Source organism: Lontra canadensis, unplaced genomic scaffold (assembly GCF_010015895.1).
Source record: "Lontra canadensis isolate GAN:19392208 unplaced genomic scaffold, GSC_riverotter_1.0 scaffold106, whole genome shotgun sequence".
NCBI classification, from domain to species: Eukaryota; Metazoa; Chordata; class Mammalia; order Carnivora; family Mustelidae; genus Lontra; species Lontra canadensis.
Window position 1 is genome coordinate 2,536,548 of NW_022631100.1, and position 13,033 is coordinate 2,549,580.

The 13,033-nt window shown below is 61.3% G+C and overlaps 1 protein-coding gene across 2 annotated transcripts in view; it reads right to left on the reverse strand.

Moving 5' to 3' along the window:
* ITPKB (inositol-trisphosphate 3-kinase B) overlaps positions 1–13,033 on the reverse strand; it is an 85,814-nt gene that overhangs the window by 7,739 nt on the left and 65,042 nt on the right. For both annotated transcript variants that reach the window (XM_032838830.1, XM_032838829.1), the window contains 2 exons: positions 4,075–4,174; positions 2,675–2,888 (listed from right to left, as the gene is read on the reverse strand). In XM_032838830.1, coding sequence (XP_032694721.1) covers positions 2,675–2,888; positions 4,075–4,174 — 314 coding nt within the window. The remainder of the gene's footprint in view (positions 1–2,674; positions 2,889–4,074; positions 4,175–13,033) is intronic.

Below are 13,033 nucleotides of genomic sequence, written 5' to 3' on the forward strand. Positions count from 1 at the left end.
ACACCCACACACCCACGCATGCATACACACCCCACCCACTCACCTGCCCACCCACGCATGCACTCACACCTCTCATGCGCACACACCCCCTCATGCACACACACTCACCCCCCACCATGCAGGCACATACACCCCCCCATGCATGCACACCCCGCTGGGCCTGCAGGGCCGGGCCAGTGATGTGTGGAGTCCCACTGGCCTGTGTGTGGCTGTGTGTGCGTGCTGAGTGGCTGGAGCGGGCTGGCCATCCCCAGTGCTCCTGAGTGTCCTGTGGGGGCCTGCGGGGTGGGTGGGGGGCTCTGCTTCTGCCAAGAGCTTTTATTAATTCCTCAAACGGGAAGCGGCCTCAGCTCTCAGTCTCCTCTGACTGGGGCTTTCTTCCAAAGCAGACCCCACAGTCCCCCCGGGGTGGAATTGCTCACCCTCTGGCAGAGGAAATGGTCAGCAGCTGGACAGTAGGGCCCATGCTCCCTGACACTGGCCATGGGGGAAGGCGACACCTCCATCTTACAGGGGGGAGCAGAGGTCAGCTGCAGGGGGACCGGCAACCATATGCAGGGCAGGGCACCCCTTGGAAAGGCAGTGAGTCCGTGGGGAACCACAGCTTCCACGCTAAGTCCACCAATGGCTTCAAAAGCTGCGGATGGTCCCAGTCTCCACCCGCCAGCCCCTGATTTGGATGTCAGGAGGGCGCTTCTGACTCTGCCTGGCAAGCCGCACAACACACAGGACCACAGGGTCGCATCTGAAAAACTCGCCAGAGCCACATGAGCCTATGTCCATGTGGAACCCCAGCCCCATGAGGCCCCTGGTTTAGGACACTGCAGGTGCCCATGTCACCTGCTCCTTAGGCCCCCACCATGGCCAAGGCTGTCTTTGCTGATCAGCCAGCCCGCTTCTTCCTTGTGGCAAGTCTCCACCTCTCAGGCCAGGGACTCAGGCCTCTTCCCTCTGGCAAGAACGGGCCACACTTTGGGAGTGGCCATAGACTGCTGGTCTTAGGGGAGGTGGTGAGGTCAAGGATTCTGGATGGACAGAGCTGGGGAGGCAGCGCAGTCCCCGCAGAGACAAAGGGCACCATGGAGCCCCCTCGGGGCCTGGTCTGGACACGCTGCCCTACCTGCCCCTGCTGGGTCCCCTTCCCCTGTGGCATCAGTGACCCCTGCTCAGACTGGGCCAGGACCCTGCCTTCGAGCGGCAGGAATGCAGAGGGGCCCGTCCCTGGCATCGTGAAGCAGGGAGGAGAAGCTGAGGCGGGACCCCTTCTGCGGAGACCCCCCCCTCCCCTCCACACGGACTCCGCTCCCACACCACGGCCGCTGCCTTGGGACCGCCAATGGGGGGACTCAGGGGACAGAAGGCAGCCTCAGGTGGAGGGGGCCCCATCCCCATCAGCTTCCCGGGGAACAGACAGGTCCACAGGGCAGCCTTTCGGGACCCACTAGCCGCAGGTTCTTCCCTCAGGCTATACTTTTTTGGCCACAGTTGAAGTGAACTCATCAGAATATTTATGCATCTTCCCTGGAGGGGGTCCATCCTGGTGTCCGCTGGGAGGGCCTTCCTGGGACAGAAATAAGACTCTGGGGGAGAGCAGTGGCCACGTGGTGCCTGGAGGGGCAGTTTGTTTCCTCTTGTGGGCCAGAGCGGTGAGGGCCTTGGACTGAGGGAGGGAGGGTGGTCAGGACGCGGAAGAGCGGAGTGGGGCCTGCACCTCCCCCGCCTTGGTCCCTGCCTGGGGACAACACAGGAGGAATGCAGCACTCAGGGTTGACAGTCCCAGGAAGGGTGAGGAGGGAAGGGAAATGGGGCTTCTTCCCTGGCGCCGGTCTCTATCACACACATAGAGACACACCCGTCTTTCGCATTCTTCCCTTGTAAGAAATAAATCTGCTTCCGCCACCCAAAGCAAACACAGGCCCCAGCCCAGACCTGCTTCCCAGGGCCCAGTCAGGCTCCCGGAAGGCAGGACAGGGCTTGCAGGACAGAAGGAGCTGCTCGGGGACTCCTGGGACAGAATGGTCCAAGTCTGAGAGGGACGAGGACACCATGCAGTCAAGACAGGGCCCAGGCAGCAGAAGTCATGGTCTCGGGCCCTCTCTGCTCCTGGCTGCTCCTCCTGTCTCCTTCCCTCCCAAGTCCTCCCCTGGCTTGTCTCCCCGGGCAGACGCCAGGGCTTGGACCCGATTCCATGCACAGGCCCATGCGCCCCCTTGCAGCTTCTGTGCCTTACGTGGGGCCCCTGGAGCACCCCATGTCCACCAAAGGAGCAGCTTCTGGGCTCCCCTTATACTCAAAGGGCAGGCACATGTCTCTGCTGGCAAGCCAGCACCTTCCCGTAACGGGCTCTCCCTACCCCAGGGTGTGGGCACAGGAGTCACCAGGAAGGGCCTCTACCCCAGCCTCCCTATGCGGCCGCCCCCTTGCTACTCCGAGCAGCACCCCCCACCCCTGCTGCCCAGAGAGGCAGGCAGTTCTCTCTGCCTTCCCCAGGGCAGCTCAGCATGGAGCCGACCCATTCCTGGCCCCACAGCTATTGGCTCCAGAAAGGGGAGGAGGCCGTGAGGGGCAAAGCCAGGGTCCCATCCCCCTGCACGCCATGTGACGGCAGGGGCAGGGATGGTGTTCCCGTGGTCCCCGCAGACCCCCAAGCCTGCCCCGCACACGCCGGGCTCACCTGACACCCATCTTGCAGTCCATCACGCAGGGCGAGTCGAAGGCGGCCAGCAGGTCGTCCATCTGGTTGTAGCGCTCTCCGTCCTTCACCACGTCCCCGTGGTAGGCGGGCACAAAGGGCTTCAGCACGTCGGCCATCAGCCGGTCCAGGCAGCGCTGCTCACACTCGCAGTGCTTCTTTAGGATCCTGCCGTTGGCTGCCGCCTTGAAGCTCCCTGTGGGGTGAGGGAGGAGGCCCTTGGTCCCTGACCCCCCACCCCCAGCCCCCAGCCCCCCCGGGGAGGTCTCCTGGGGCTGCCCCCAGGGTCCCCGCTTGTGGACCAAGCCTTTCCGGGGGCATGGACGCAGATCCCGGTGGCCAGCCAGTTCCCCGGCTTCCCTGACCGCAAGCTCCTTGTCAGAAGACGACCCCGGCACGCGCCACTGGAGGGCCCGCATCGTACCTCTGGTGTTCCCGTGACCACCCCCAACCCATTGCTGGTCCTGCTTCTTGGGTAATGAAGCCGCCTCTGGTCTCAGGATGGAAGTCCTGGGAGGGCCGGCTTCAGTCTTGGGACAGGACACTGGCTGAGAAGCGGGGGTCCGAGGCACTGCCCACCTGCTCAGTGCTCCTCAGTCACACTGTCAAGGAGTGTTTATTTAGGAAGGCGTCTGTCCAAGCACCTGGGGCTGGGCCCAGGTGTTGGGGACATAAAGGAAATGTCAGATCCCGTGCTGGTCTGTGGTCATGAAGGTCAAGTCTGGGGCAGCCGCCGAAACCTCCCCAGAGGACGATGCTCACCAAAGGCCCCCCACCTGTGGACTGGCCGGCTCTTGGGCTCTGGGGTGACAAGTCCTTCCTCCCTGGTGGCTGGCAGGTGCCCCGGCCAGCTACACTTAGGACCCTCCTTTGTTTGTGGGGTGACCTGCCTGCACCTTCCCCACTTACAAGATGGGGGACAGAGACTATGTTTCTAAGAACGTTGTGACCCCCAAGACCAAGGTGATTTGGGCATACAGTAGGCGCTCAATGAAGCGCTCGGTGTGGCCTCTTTGTCCAAGCTGATGCAGGAGTGGTTGAGCTGCACGACTGATGATGTCACAGTTTTTATTGATGAGTCCAGGAAGAGGGTGAGAGAAAGCCCGAAGATGACAAGGACAGAGGAAGGGGGGATGTGCATGTGTTTGGGGAAGGGGTGGCACGGGCTCTGGAGGGCGCAGCTGTCCCCAAGGCTGGGCTCAGGCCACACCCGGCAAGTCTGGCTGAGAATGCAGACGCTGGGGTCTCAGAGAAGCTGTTCCAGATGCTTCCATCCCCGGGAGTGTGCAGGACCAGACCTGTTCTGCCCACAGGCTCTGGGGACCCCTCAGGGGAGCTGGCGGTCTGGCAGGAAAGCTGTGGGGGGAGGGGCGTGCCACTACCTGCGTGTCCTGCCAGCTGGATCCAAGGGTACTTCTTCTTGAAAGACATGACAAAGGGAGACCAGTGAACCATGTTTTTTATTTTCCTCCATGATTTGCTCTAGAAACAAGCACACAGAAAAGTCTCCATTAGAAAGGGAACGAGTACTTTCCGGTTAGGATGAATTCAAAGCAAGGTAACTCACTGCCGGTGGCCCCCAGAGAAGCGGCACAGCCTCGGGGCAGGTGCCCTTGGCGGCTCCGAGGACCTCACCTCTGTCACCCACGAGGTGTGTGCACCGTCAGAGGGAGCCTGGCAAGGCCTGCTGCCCAGCAGAAGGCCCAGATGCAAGGGCACCTTTAGGGCAAGGGGTGACAGGTACATCGTGGGAGCAGGAGGACACATGTCCCCTGTCCAGCGCCAACACCCCCTTCCACTTCTCCAGCAGGGGACAACTAAACCCACCCCGTACCCTACCCTCCCTGCTCCTCTGGAGCCTCAGTCGCCTCCTCTGCCTAGTGAGGGGGGCAGCTGGTCCCCCAGGCTCCTTGCACGGCTGGACCCTCCAGGACTCTGGGAAATGGCCTCAGCGTCCCAGCAGGCAGAGGAGAGAGGGCTGTGTCACCTCACACGGTACCTGTGGGTGCGGCGGCAGAGGCACTGTTTGCCTGCAACAGACCTGAAGGGAGACTTTGCAGAGGGTCCCTGGGGAGAGCACCCTGCACCCCATGGCCGGGGCGCACAGGGGCGAGTGTGCCTGCGAGTCCCTGCTCTTCAGCGTACTTCTCCTTCTTGGGTGTCTCTCAGGTAAAACCTGTGTGTGCACGCGCGCTTGTGCGTGTGCGTGTGCATGCACGTCCGTGGACAAGGAGCCGAGGGGCTCCTTGCACGAAAAGGAGAACTGACACCGATGTAGCGCCTTAGTTTACTCTGCAAGGAGCATGCAGGGCCATCCCTGTCCCGTCCCTGGGTAGAACCGGACCCTTGGAAGTCAGTGATGAATGAAGCCGGCCCGCAAACCTCCATCTCACACGCCCGCCTCACAAAAGTCCTCTCCTCCCCCAGCAATCCATGTTTCTCCAGGAACACACAGCCCCGCGTTCACTTTGGGACAGAATCGGAGATGGAGCGGGGAAGACCATGGGCCCCAAACATAGGCGTCCTTAGAGGGGGGTGGGAACCTGCGCTGAACAGTGCCACAGGCCCGAGAAAGCGGGTCCCCAGCCAGCAAGACCACAGCACGAAGCTACGGGGGGCTCTGGGGCTCTGCACAGGGGAAGGAGAAGCTAGGAGCTCTGTGGCGGGCGGGGGGCAAGGAGGAGGACTGCCGCCTTGGCTGGGGGGACGCTGAAAATGAAATGTCCTGGTTCCCTGCCCCACAGCCGCCAGCTGTCACCCTGAGGACGGGGGCCGCATCCCTGCAGAGGCTGCGGGCTGCCAAGGTGGATTCAAGGTTAAATCAGCCACCCCGGGGTTTTCTCTCTTTGCCGAGACTCAGCTGCTTCTGTCATCAGGCTTTCAAGTGAAAATCTGTTGAAGGAGAAAAATTCCTCCCTACTAAACCTGCCAGAAACCCTCACTCCGCCACCAAGACCTAGTCTATTCTTACGCCAGGCCATGTGACAAAAGGGCCGGGCCTCCACTGGCAAGGTTGATCTTCTAGATCCTTCTGATGGAGATCACCAAAGAAGGCTAAGGAAGGCAGAGGCGTGACTTATCTCAGCACCCAGAAGGCGGCACAGACAGCGCAGTGTGGGGGGAGCAACAACGGAAAAACCTCCTTTACAGGAGAGGAGCCGGGCGGTGGCCTGATGGGCCCGCGGGGGAGATGCTGAGGTCGGCGCCAAGCCAGAGCACACAGCCTGCCACCATGCAGGTGATGGGGATGTGACAGGTGCAGCGTGGGAGCAGGAGGACACGTGTCACCTGTCCAGGGCTGACCCACCCCATGCCACTTTCCCACCAAGGGACAACTAAACCCACCCTGCACCGCTCCTCCCTGCCCCTCTGGGGCCTTAGAGTCCTCCTCCGCCTACTGAGGGAGGGGCTGCTGGTCCCCCAGGCTCCTTGCACAGCTGGACCCTCAAGGGCTGGCGTCTCCCACAGGCGGTATGTCACCTCGCATTGTATCTGTAAGTGCAGTGGTGACAGATAACCCAGGGAGGACGGGTCCCATGGCTAGCAAGGGGCGTGCCAAGATGGGTGGGTGCTGGGAAGGAAGGCCTTCATGGAGGCTGTGACCGACAGAGGCAGGGTGGGGACCTGGGGGAGAAGGCTCCTGGGATGGAACCCATGGGATGGAACCTGGGTCTGGAACAGCTGGGTCCAGCAGGGGCTGAGGGTGAGCGGCCGACACCAGCTCTGGAGGCTGGGCTGGGAAGCCTGGAGCAGGGCAGCGTGACTGTGCGGGGGAGGTGGGTGGACCCCCCGCCCCGCCCGACCTGTCAGATGGGACCAGCACATGGGTTCCCCTGATAGCAGGAGCAAAAGTCACTCCATGAGGATGGGGTATGTGTGGGAGAGTCTGAGCCAGAGAGGAGGGGGGGACTCAGCAGGGAGGGGGTCCTCAACAGTTCATGCTGAGCTCTTCTGCTCAGGCTCCTTCCCGGCATGAGGAAGCTGCCTCTCCCATGAAAAGGGCCAAGGCCACAAGAGTCCTCCCACGCCAAGTCTGCCCAGGGCAGTCGAGGGCGGTGGAACATTCTTGCCTGTGGGTTTGCGTGCTGGGGGCACCCAGGCGGTGCCGAATGTGACTAGCACCACCCAGAGAAAGCACGGGCAGGTGGCAGTTGGGCTGGGAAAGGACCGTGCAGGCCATAGCCGTGGGAGCGCCGGGAGATGGCGGGAATCAGCCCACCCCTGCCCCCACCAGGGGGTGGGTTTCCTCAAGATGGGTCCCCTGGGTGGTCAGGGAGCCACTCTGCTCAGGGTGAGTCTTTGGAGCCTCCTTTAGCAGAAGAGCCCAGAGCCTTCGGGAGACACGCTGGGCACCCAAACCCCAGATACGTCCCAGATCTGACCGGGGCTGGAGGGCTGCACTTGGGAGGCTATTGGGAGCCCTTCACAGGAAAGGAAGAACCACGCAAGGCCCTCCCGGCCGAGCAGGTGCAGTGCCCCAGGGCAGGCTTTCGCCTGGACTCCGTGGTCAGCCGACCCAAGTGAGCTCTTCCAGGTAACAGTGCCGGTTTACTGAGGGGGGTGATACCCCGCGAAAAAGACCCCCCCCCCCGGGTCGAATAAGAATGATCTGGGTTTTGCTCTGTTTCCTCCATGAGTGCAGGGGACCTGCTGCAGGCTGTACTTTGCTCGGTGAGAGCTGGGGCCTCGCTCTATGCTCCAGCTGCAATTTAGGAGGAAAGGACCCCAAACCAACAGGACAGGGGAGGGGAGAGGCCTGGAGATGTCCGATGTTTGGAAATCATTCCAGGGTTCCGTCCCCTTGCACCTGACAGGCTGGGGAGAGGAAACAGGTCGGAGAATGTGGCACAATGTGTAGGGGGAGGAAAACCCTGAAAACAGACCCCTACCCTCTTGGTGCCTGAGCCTGGCCCAGCCCAGACGAGCCTTCCGCACCACAGCCAGCCTGTCCCAGCAGCTCAGACTTTGAGCACCTTGCATCGCCAGCCGGCAGGAACCGGGATGTCTGGCACACGCGAAGCTGCTCTCTAGAGGTGGGGGCCCACGCGGGCGGACGCCTTCATTCAGCCTCCAAGCGCACAGGCTGCCCTAGCCCCAGAAGGGCCCGGAGCAGCCCAGAGCCCCCCAAGCGCCCAGGGCGGACATGGTCCCCTAGCCAGCGGGGCCACAGGTCCCTGGCCCGAGCCCAGGGGAGGCAGCCTGGCCAGCATCTGATGTGAGCCTCCCCGCGAGGCTTGTGGCTCCTGGGGAAACACCATTCTCTAGCTGCTCCCCCAGAGGTCCCACTTACGCTGCAGGGGAGCACTGCCTCTGAAAGATGGAAGGGCTGACCAGGATCACCTCGGAGTCTGGCCTTCGTCTTCCACGAAGCAGGCAAGGAAGATGGAGCGAGGAGGGGAGGAGGGGGCAGGGACCCAGAGCGGGACTGGGCGGGGGGGGGGGGGGGGGGGCAGGCCACCCCCACAGCACCAAGGACATGACAAATGGGATTCCTTGTCTAGAACTTCGTAAGACTGTCAACACGGCTATGGCAGAACCCGAAGCAAGTGTGGGGCCCCTTCAAGGTGCTTTGTGGCCACCCAGCTCTCCCACTGGGGAAGCTGTCCCTGCCTCCTGTGGGGGCCAGCTGCTCGGCCGGTTGGCGGGAGCAGGTGACCTGCTGGGTCCCGACCTGCTCGGCCTTGGTCTATGACCATGGGCTGCTCTTCAGTGCTGGGGGGAGGGGAGGGCTCCACTGTAGGTGCCTGAGACTCTCTTTGGGGCCTCACAGCAGCCCCCCCCGGAAAGGCTCAGCACGAGGGGCGAGGATGGTTACCAGTCAGCACTCCACTCATTCCCATTCCCCTGTTGCCTGTTCTTTGGGTCCGGCCTTGCTCTGTCCTCCTTGGTGACCTCCTTCTCATGTGCTGGGAGGAGAGTGGACCTCATGGAGGTGTTCAAGCCCAGTGCCCAGCCTCCCTCACAGGAGCTGCCCAGGCCGGGGCCCTCTGGGGCCTGCTCCTCGCAGCCAGCAACTGGGGTGGGGTGGGGAGAAAGGGCGGTGACACTGGAGGCAGACACTCCTTTTTCCAAGGACTGCCTCACGGGCTGCAGGACGTCCAGGCAGCCGGCACCCCTCCATCCCCTCATCCCCCCGTGGAAGTATGAGCAGCAGTTCACTAAATGTACTGTCCCCGGCCAGGGAGATCCTGCAGGTGAGCAGGGCTCCACACACCTCTCCCCACCCACCCACAGAAACCTGCAAGGGTGTCGGTCTCTGCCCTCAGGACTTCTCCCCAAGAATGACTGCGGAGGACTCCGCTAACCCAGCACAGATCGGACCCACCTGGCCCTGGAAGCTTGCCCTCTGGGTGTTTCCAGAAGCTCCTCCCTGCGCATGCATGCACACCAGTTCTTATCTGGACGAGGGTGAGCCTCCTGAGAGACAGACCCCTGAGCCCTGGCCCCTGGCCCCACCAGGCTTTCCCTTGCGGGGGGGCGGTCCCTGAGCGGACACCCTGGTCAGCCCGGCCTGCAGGCTGAGCCAAGCCCCACACGATTCCGGAGGAGGGAGACCAAATCCGACAGGCACGCGAGAGGCTGGGTCTGCCCCCTCCGGCTGTGGTCAGAGCCCCCCGATGCCAACTAAGGTTCCCAGGTAGCTGTGGACCTCCCAGCCGTGGCAGTGAGCAAGCGTTTGAACCTGGACCCTTTGCCCCCGTCAGTGTTCTCATCTGCAAAGTGGGCTCAAGAACGTGACATGTGCCCTGCCTGCCCACACAGGGTGGCGGGGAGGACCAAGGATGTGATAATACATGTATCTTTTTTTTTTTTTTTTTTTTTTTGGTAATTGAACTAGTTTTCACTCCAAGGCAAGGCAGATGGGCAAGAACCCAACTGGGCGCTTCCAGCAGGTCAAATCTTTGCCAGGGGGCAAGGAGAGAAGCTAACTGTGTGACTCACTGCTCGAGAAGCTTCCCCCTGGGTGCTCCCGGCCACTGGGAGCTCCCGGCCTCAGGGGACAGCCGGAGCCGGCCAGGCCCGGGCACCGACAGCAGGTTCTGGGTCAGAAAATCAGCAAAGCTGCCAAATCACCCCATTTCACGTATGTAGACGTCTGCCAGGTGCCCCGAAGTACAGCATTTGAGGGGTAAGCAGTGAGATGGCTGCGCACGTTTCATTTTCTAACAAAAGGGGTTTTACAGACTTTTGTTAACTTTTTCCCACCGAATTGGTTCCCCCAATTTTCTGCTTTTCCCTCCAGCACTTCCCTTTTTATAGAAATAGTCTGGCCCGTTGGCTAACTTTTCTTTTTAGGTAATTATACAGAGTCTCCATTTGTTTTTGTTCTAAGGGTAAGAGAGACGAGGAGAAATCTCGAAGATGTCAGAAAAGGGGCTCTTCTCTGGACCCTGGGATTCTCCAAGACAACACTCCCGGAGACTGGGGGTTGGGGCATATGTGTGGGTGCACGCGCGTTAGCGAGCGGTCCTAACCCAGCTGAGCACATCACTGATGTCTCCTCCCTCACCACACTGACCCAGCCATGTCTGTTCTGCACTGGAGGGCAGGGTTCAGAGAGGTTAAGGAACTTGCCCAAGGTCACACAGCTTCCTGGTTCCCACCATTTAATTCAGAGGATTTTGTTTTGTTCTAGCCAACAGGCTAACCAGCAACCCCCCTGCTCCCCATCCTCTCTGCCTGTTCTGGGCCTATCAGCCGCTCCCCCAATTAACACAGCCTCAGATCAACAGCGAGGACTCTTGTCCCCAGAGCGACCTTGCAGACAGGCCCACTGGGCCTCATTCTGAGTGCATTCCCAGCACCACCTCCCTGACACACTTAGGAAAGGCCTGCTTCACAAAGTCCTGAGAGGGGAGGGCGAGACCACCAACCCCACCCCCCCACCCCCACCAGGGAAGGGCCCTCTCTGCCTCAGTGCCTTTGTTCTGCTTTTGCAAAAGGCTGAGCGAAAGTCACTGAGGTGTCCATGTTTGGAAGAATGCTTTCTTTCTTCCTTCTTCTTTTGGTCTTTCTGAAACAGCAGTTGGGGTTTCCCTGGTGATCATTCCCTCCTGTGCTGGGGAAAACCCGCACTGCTCCCAGGCCCAGCCCAGCCAACTTTGTTCATTGTATTCGCCCTGGCAGAGCCTCTGAGCAGGCAGCTGGCATGCCCGGGCAGGTAGGGGCCCCTGGCCCGACGGCTCTCTCCTGGAGCCCCGCTTAGAAACCTGGCTGGGGCCCCAAGCTAAAGCCGTCCCCTCCAGCAGTGAGCTGTGCGCCTGGGGGTGGAGGGGGGCCGGTGAGGGAAGATCTTCCAAAACCAAGACCCCGAGCGTCGGAAAAATTAAGCCCAAGGACTTGGCAGGGCAGGTAGCACCAGCTAAAAATAGGAGTCCGGGCTTTAAGACCAACAATCATCCCCCACGTTAACAAACAAGAAAATTCCCCTAAAAACCAAACGCAAAAAGACTTTTGCAAAAAGACCTGAGGAATGTTTTCTTTTATTCCCGCCTCCTCACGTGATGTTCTCCAGGCTGAGGGGTCAGAACACCTTCCCCGGAGGTCATGGCGGGGTATGGCTCTTCCTGCCTGCCCTTCGGAGATGCCAGCAATGGAGGGTGGATTAAGTACCCGGAGTGCGGAATGGGCGGCTGGGCTGGGGCCGGACAGCAAGGACGGGCAGCCCTCTCTAGCCCCCGAGGCCCGCCACCTCGGCCGTTGCAGGCGTGAGAGGTGGGAGCTGGCCCAGGGTTCTCATGGTGAGGGCCGCTGAGCCCAGGGTCTGGGGTGGAGGGCCTGGTCGGGACCTCCAGCTCCTGCTTTAGAGTAGGCACTCCTGATGAGAGCTTGGCCCTGCTGACCCCATGTGCGGGGGGCTGCCCCGGCCACTCAGTGCCTTCCAGCACATTCTGGCCGAAGCCAGGAGAACCCTGAATGGCTGCCCAGCTCTGCGCCCCTGGTGAGCTCCCTCCTTCCCGTGGCAACGAGAGGCCCACTTTCTGGGCCCAGACTGGCACACAGGAGTCCTCGTCAGGGTGACTCTCCCAGATCTCAGCCAGGGGCTGCCCTGGCCCAGCCAGTGAATGCCCCCTGCTGCCACAGGAGGGAGCTGGCCCCCCACAGACATGCAGCCACTCCCAGAAGCCTTTCCGGCCTCACATCCGCACTCCTGCTCTGCTCTCCGGCCCTCTCCCACCCTCTCCCATCCACTTGCTGGGGCCTGGATTTTTCCAGAAGCATCTCCACATGGGGTCTGGAGGAGCGCCCCCTCCCCTTCACTCAGGCCAGTCCGCCCAGCAAAGAAAGCTCTCCTAACAGTGCACAGTGCACATTCCAGACATGACCCGCCCTCCTCCCCAGCTCCTAGCTTTGCAGGAGCTGGCATCCCAGGGAACTGCAATCTTGCCAGCTCAGCCTTGGTTGGCTAGCCAGGGATGGAGGTACCCTTCGCTCAAAATGGAAATGTTCCTAACACTCCCTACCAGGCAGGGCCCATAAAGGCTCCATCTCTGGACTGGAAGGTCACTAACTTGGCTCCTCCTTCCTCCTCCCTCCTGGGCTTCATCCTCTTAAGAACTAAAAATAATAATGGAGGGCTAGAGGAAACACAGAGGAGTGGGGAGAAGTGGGGGATGGAGGGAGAAGGACACACCGAGGGAGACAGAAGAGGGAGGGAGGGGTAGAGGGAAACCTCTGAAGGCACAGAGGCCCAGTGCACCTCTCACACCAGGAGCCAGGGGGCCTCCAGGCTGGGGGACCTTGGGGGCTGGGAACCAACAATAGGAGGAAACTGGGAGAGGCCAGGCCAGGAAGGGCCCTGGGGTGGGGGAGGGCAGCCTCCAGTAGCTGACCTCCCAGTGGACAAAGCTCACAGGACAGAAGAGCTCAGCTTTTCTTCTGGGAAAGGGCACCCAGGGCTCTGCCCAGCTGGCGGGGTGGGGGGTGGGGCACACCCCTGTGACATGCACCAGGGCCCTTCCCTCCCTCAGCCTCACCAACCCTTCCCCAGAGACCTTATTTTCACTTTGGTAAAACGCAAAGACACAAAGCCCATTTACAGAGGGTGGAAATTTCCTGAAGGTCCTCATTGCTCAGCAAGGAAGAGTAGGGCTACACAGCACCCCCCTCCCTGTGCCCCCTGGCGGGGGGCAATTCCTCACGGTGGGGGGGCCAGCCTGGCCCCACACACCTGTTCCCACTTCTTCCCTGGCCTGGGGGCACTGGAGGCCCTCAACCCCTCCTTCCCAGCTCCAGGAGACTTAAGCGCAAGGCCTGGCAGGCTGCCCCCACAGCATGTGCACTGCGCCAGGAATGGAATAAGCAGCTAATAGGTACTGAGTATGAGGGCCAGACACCAGG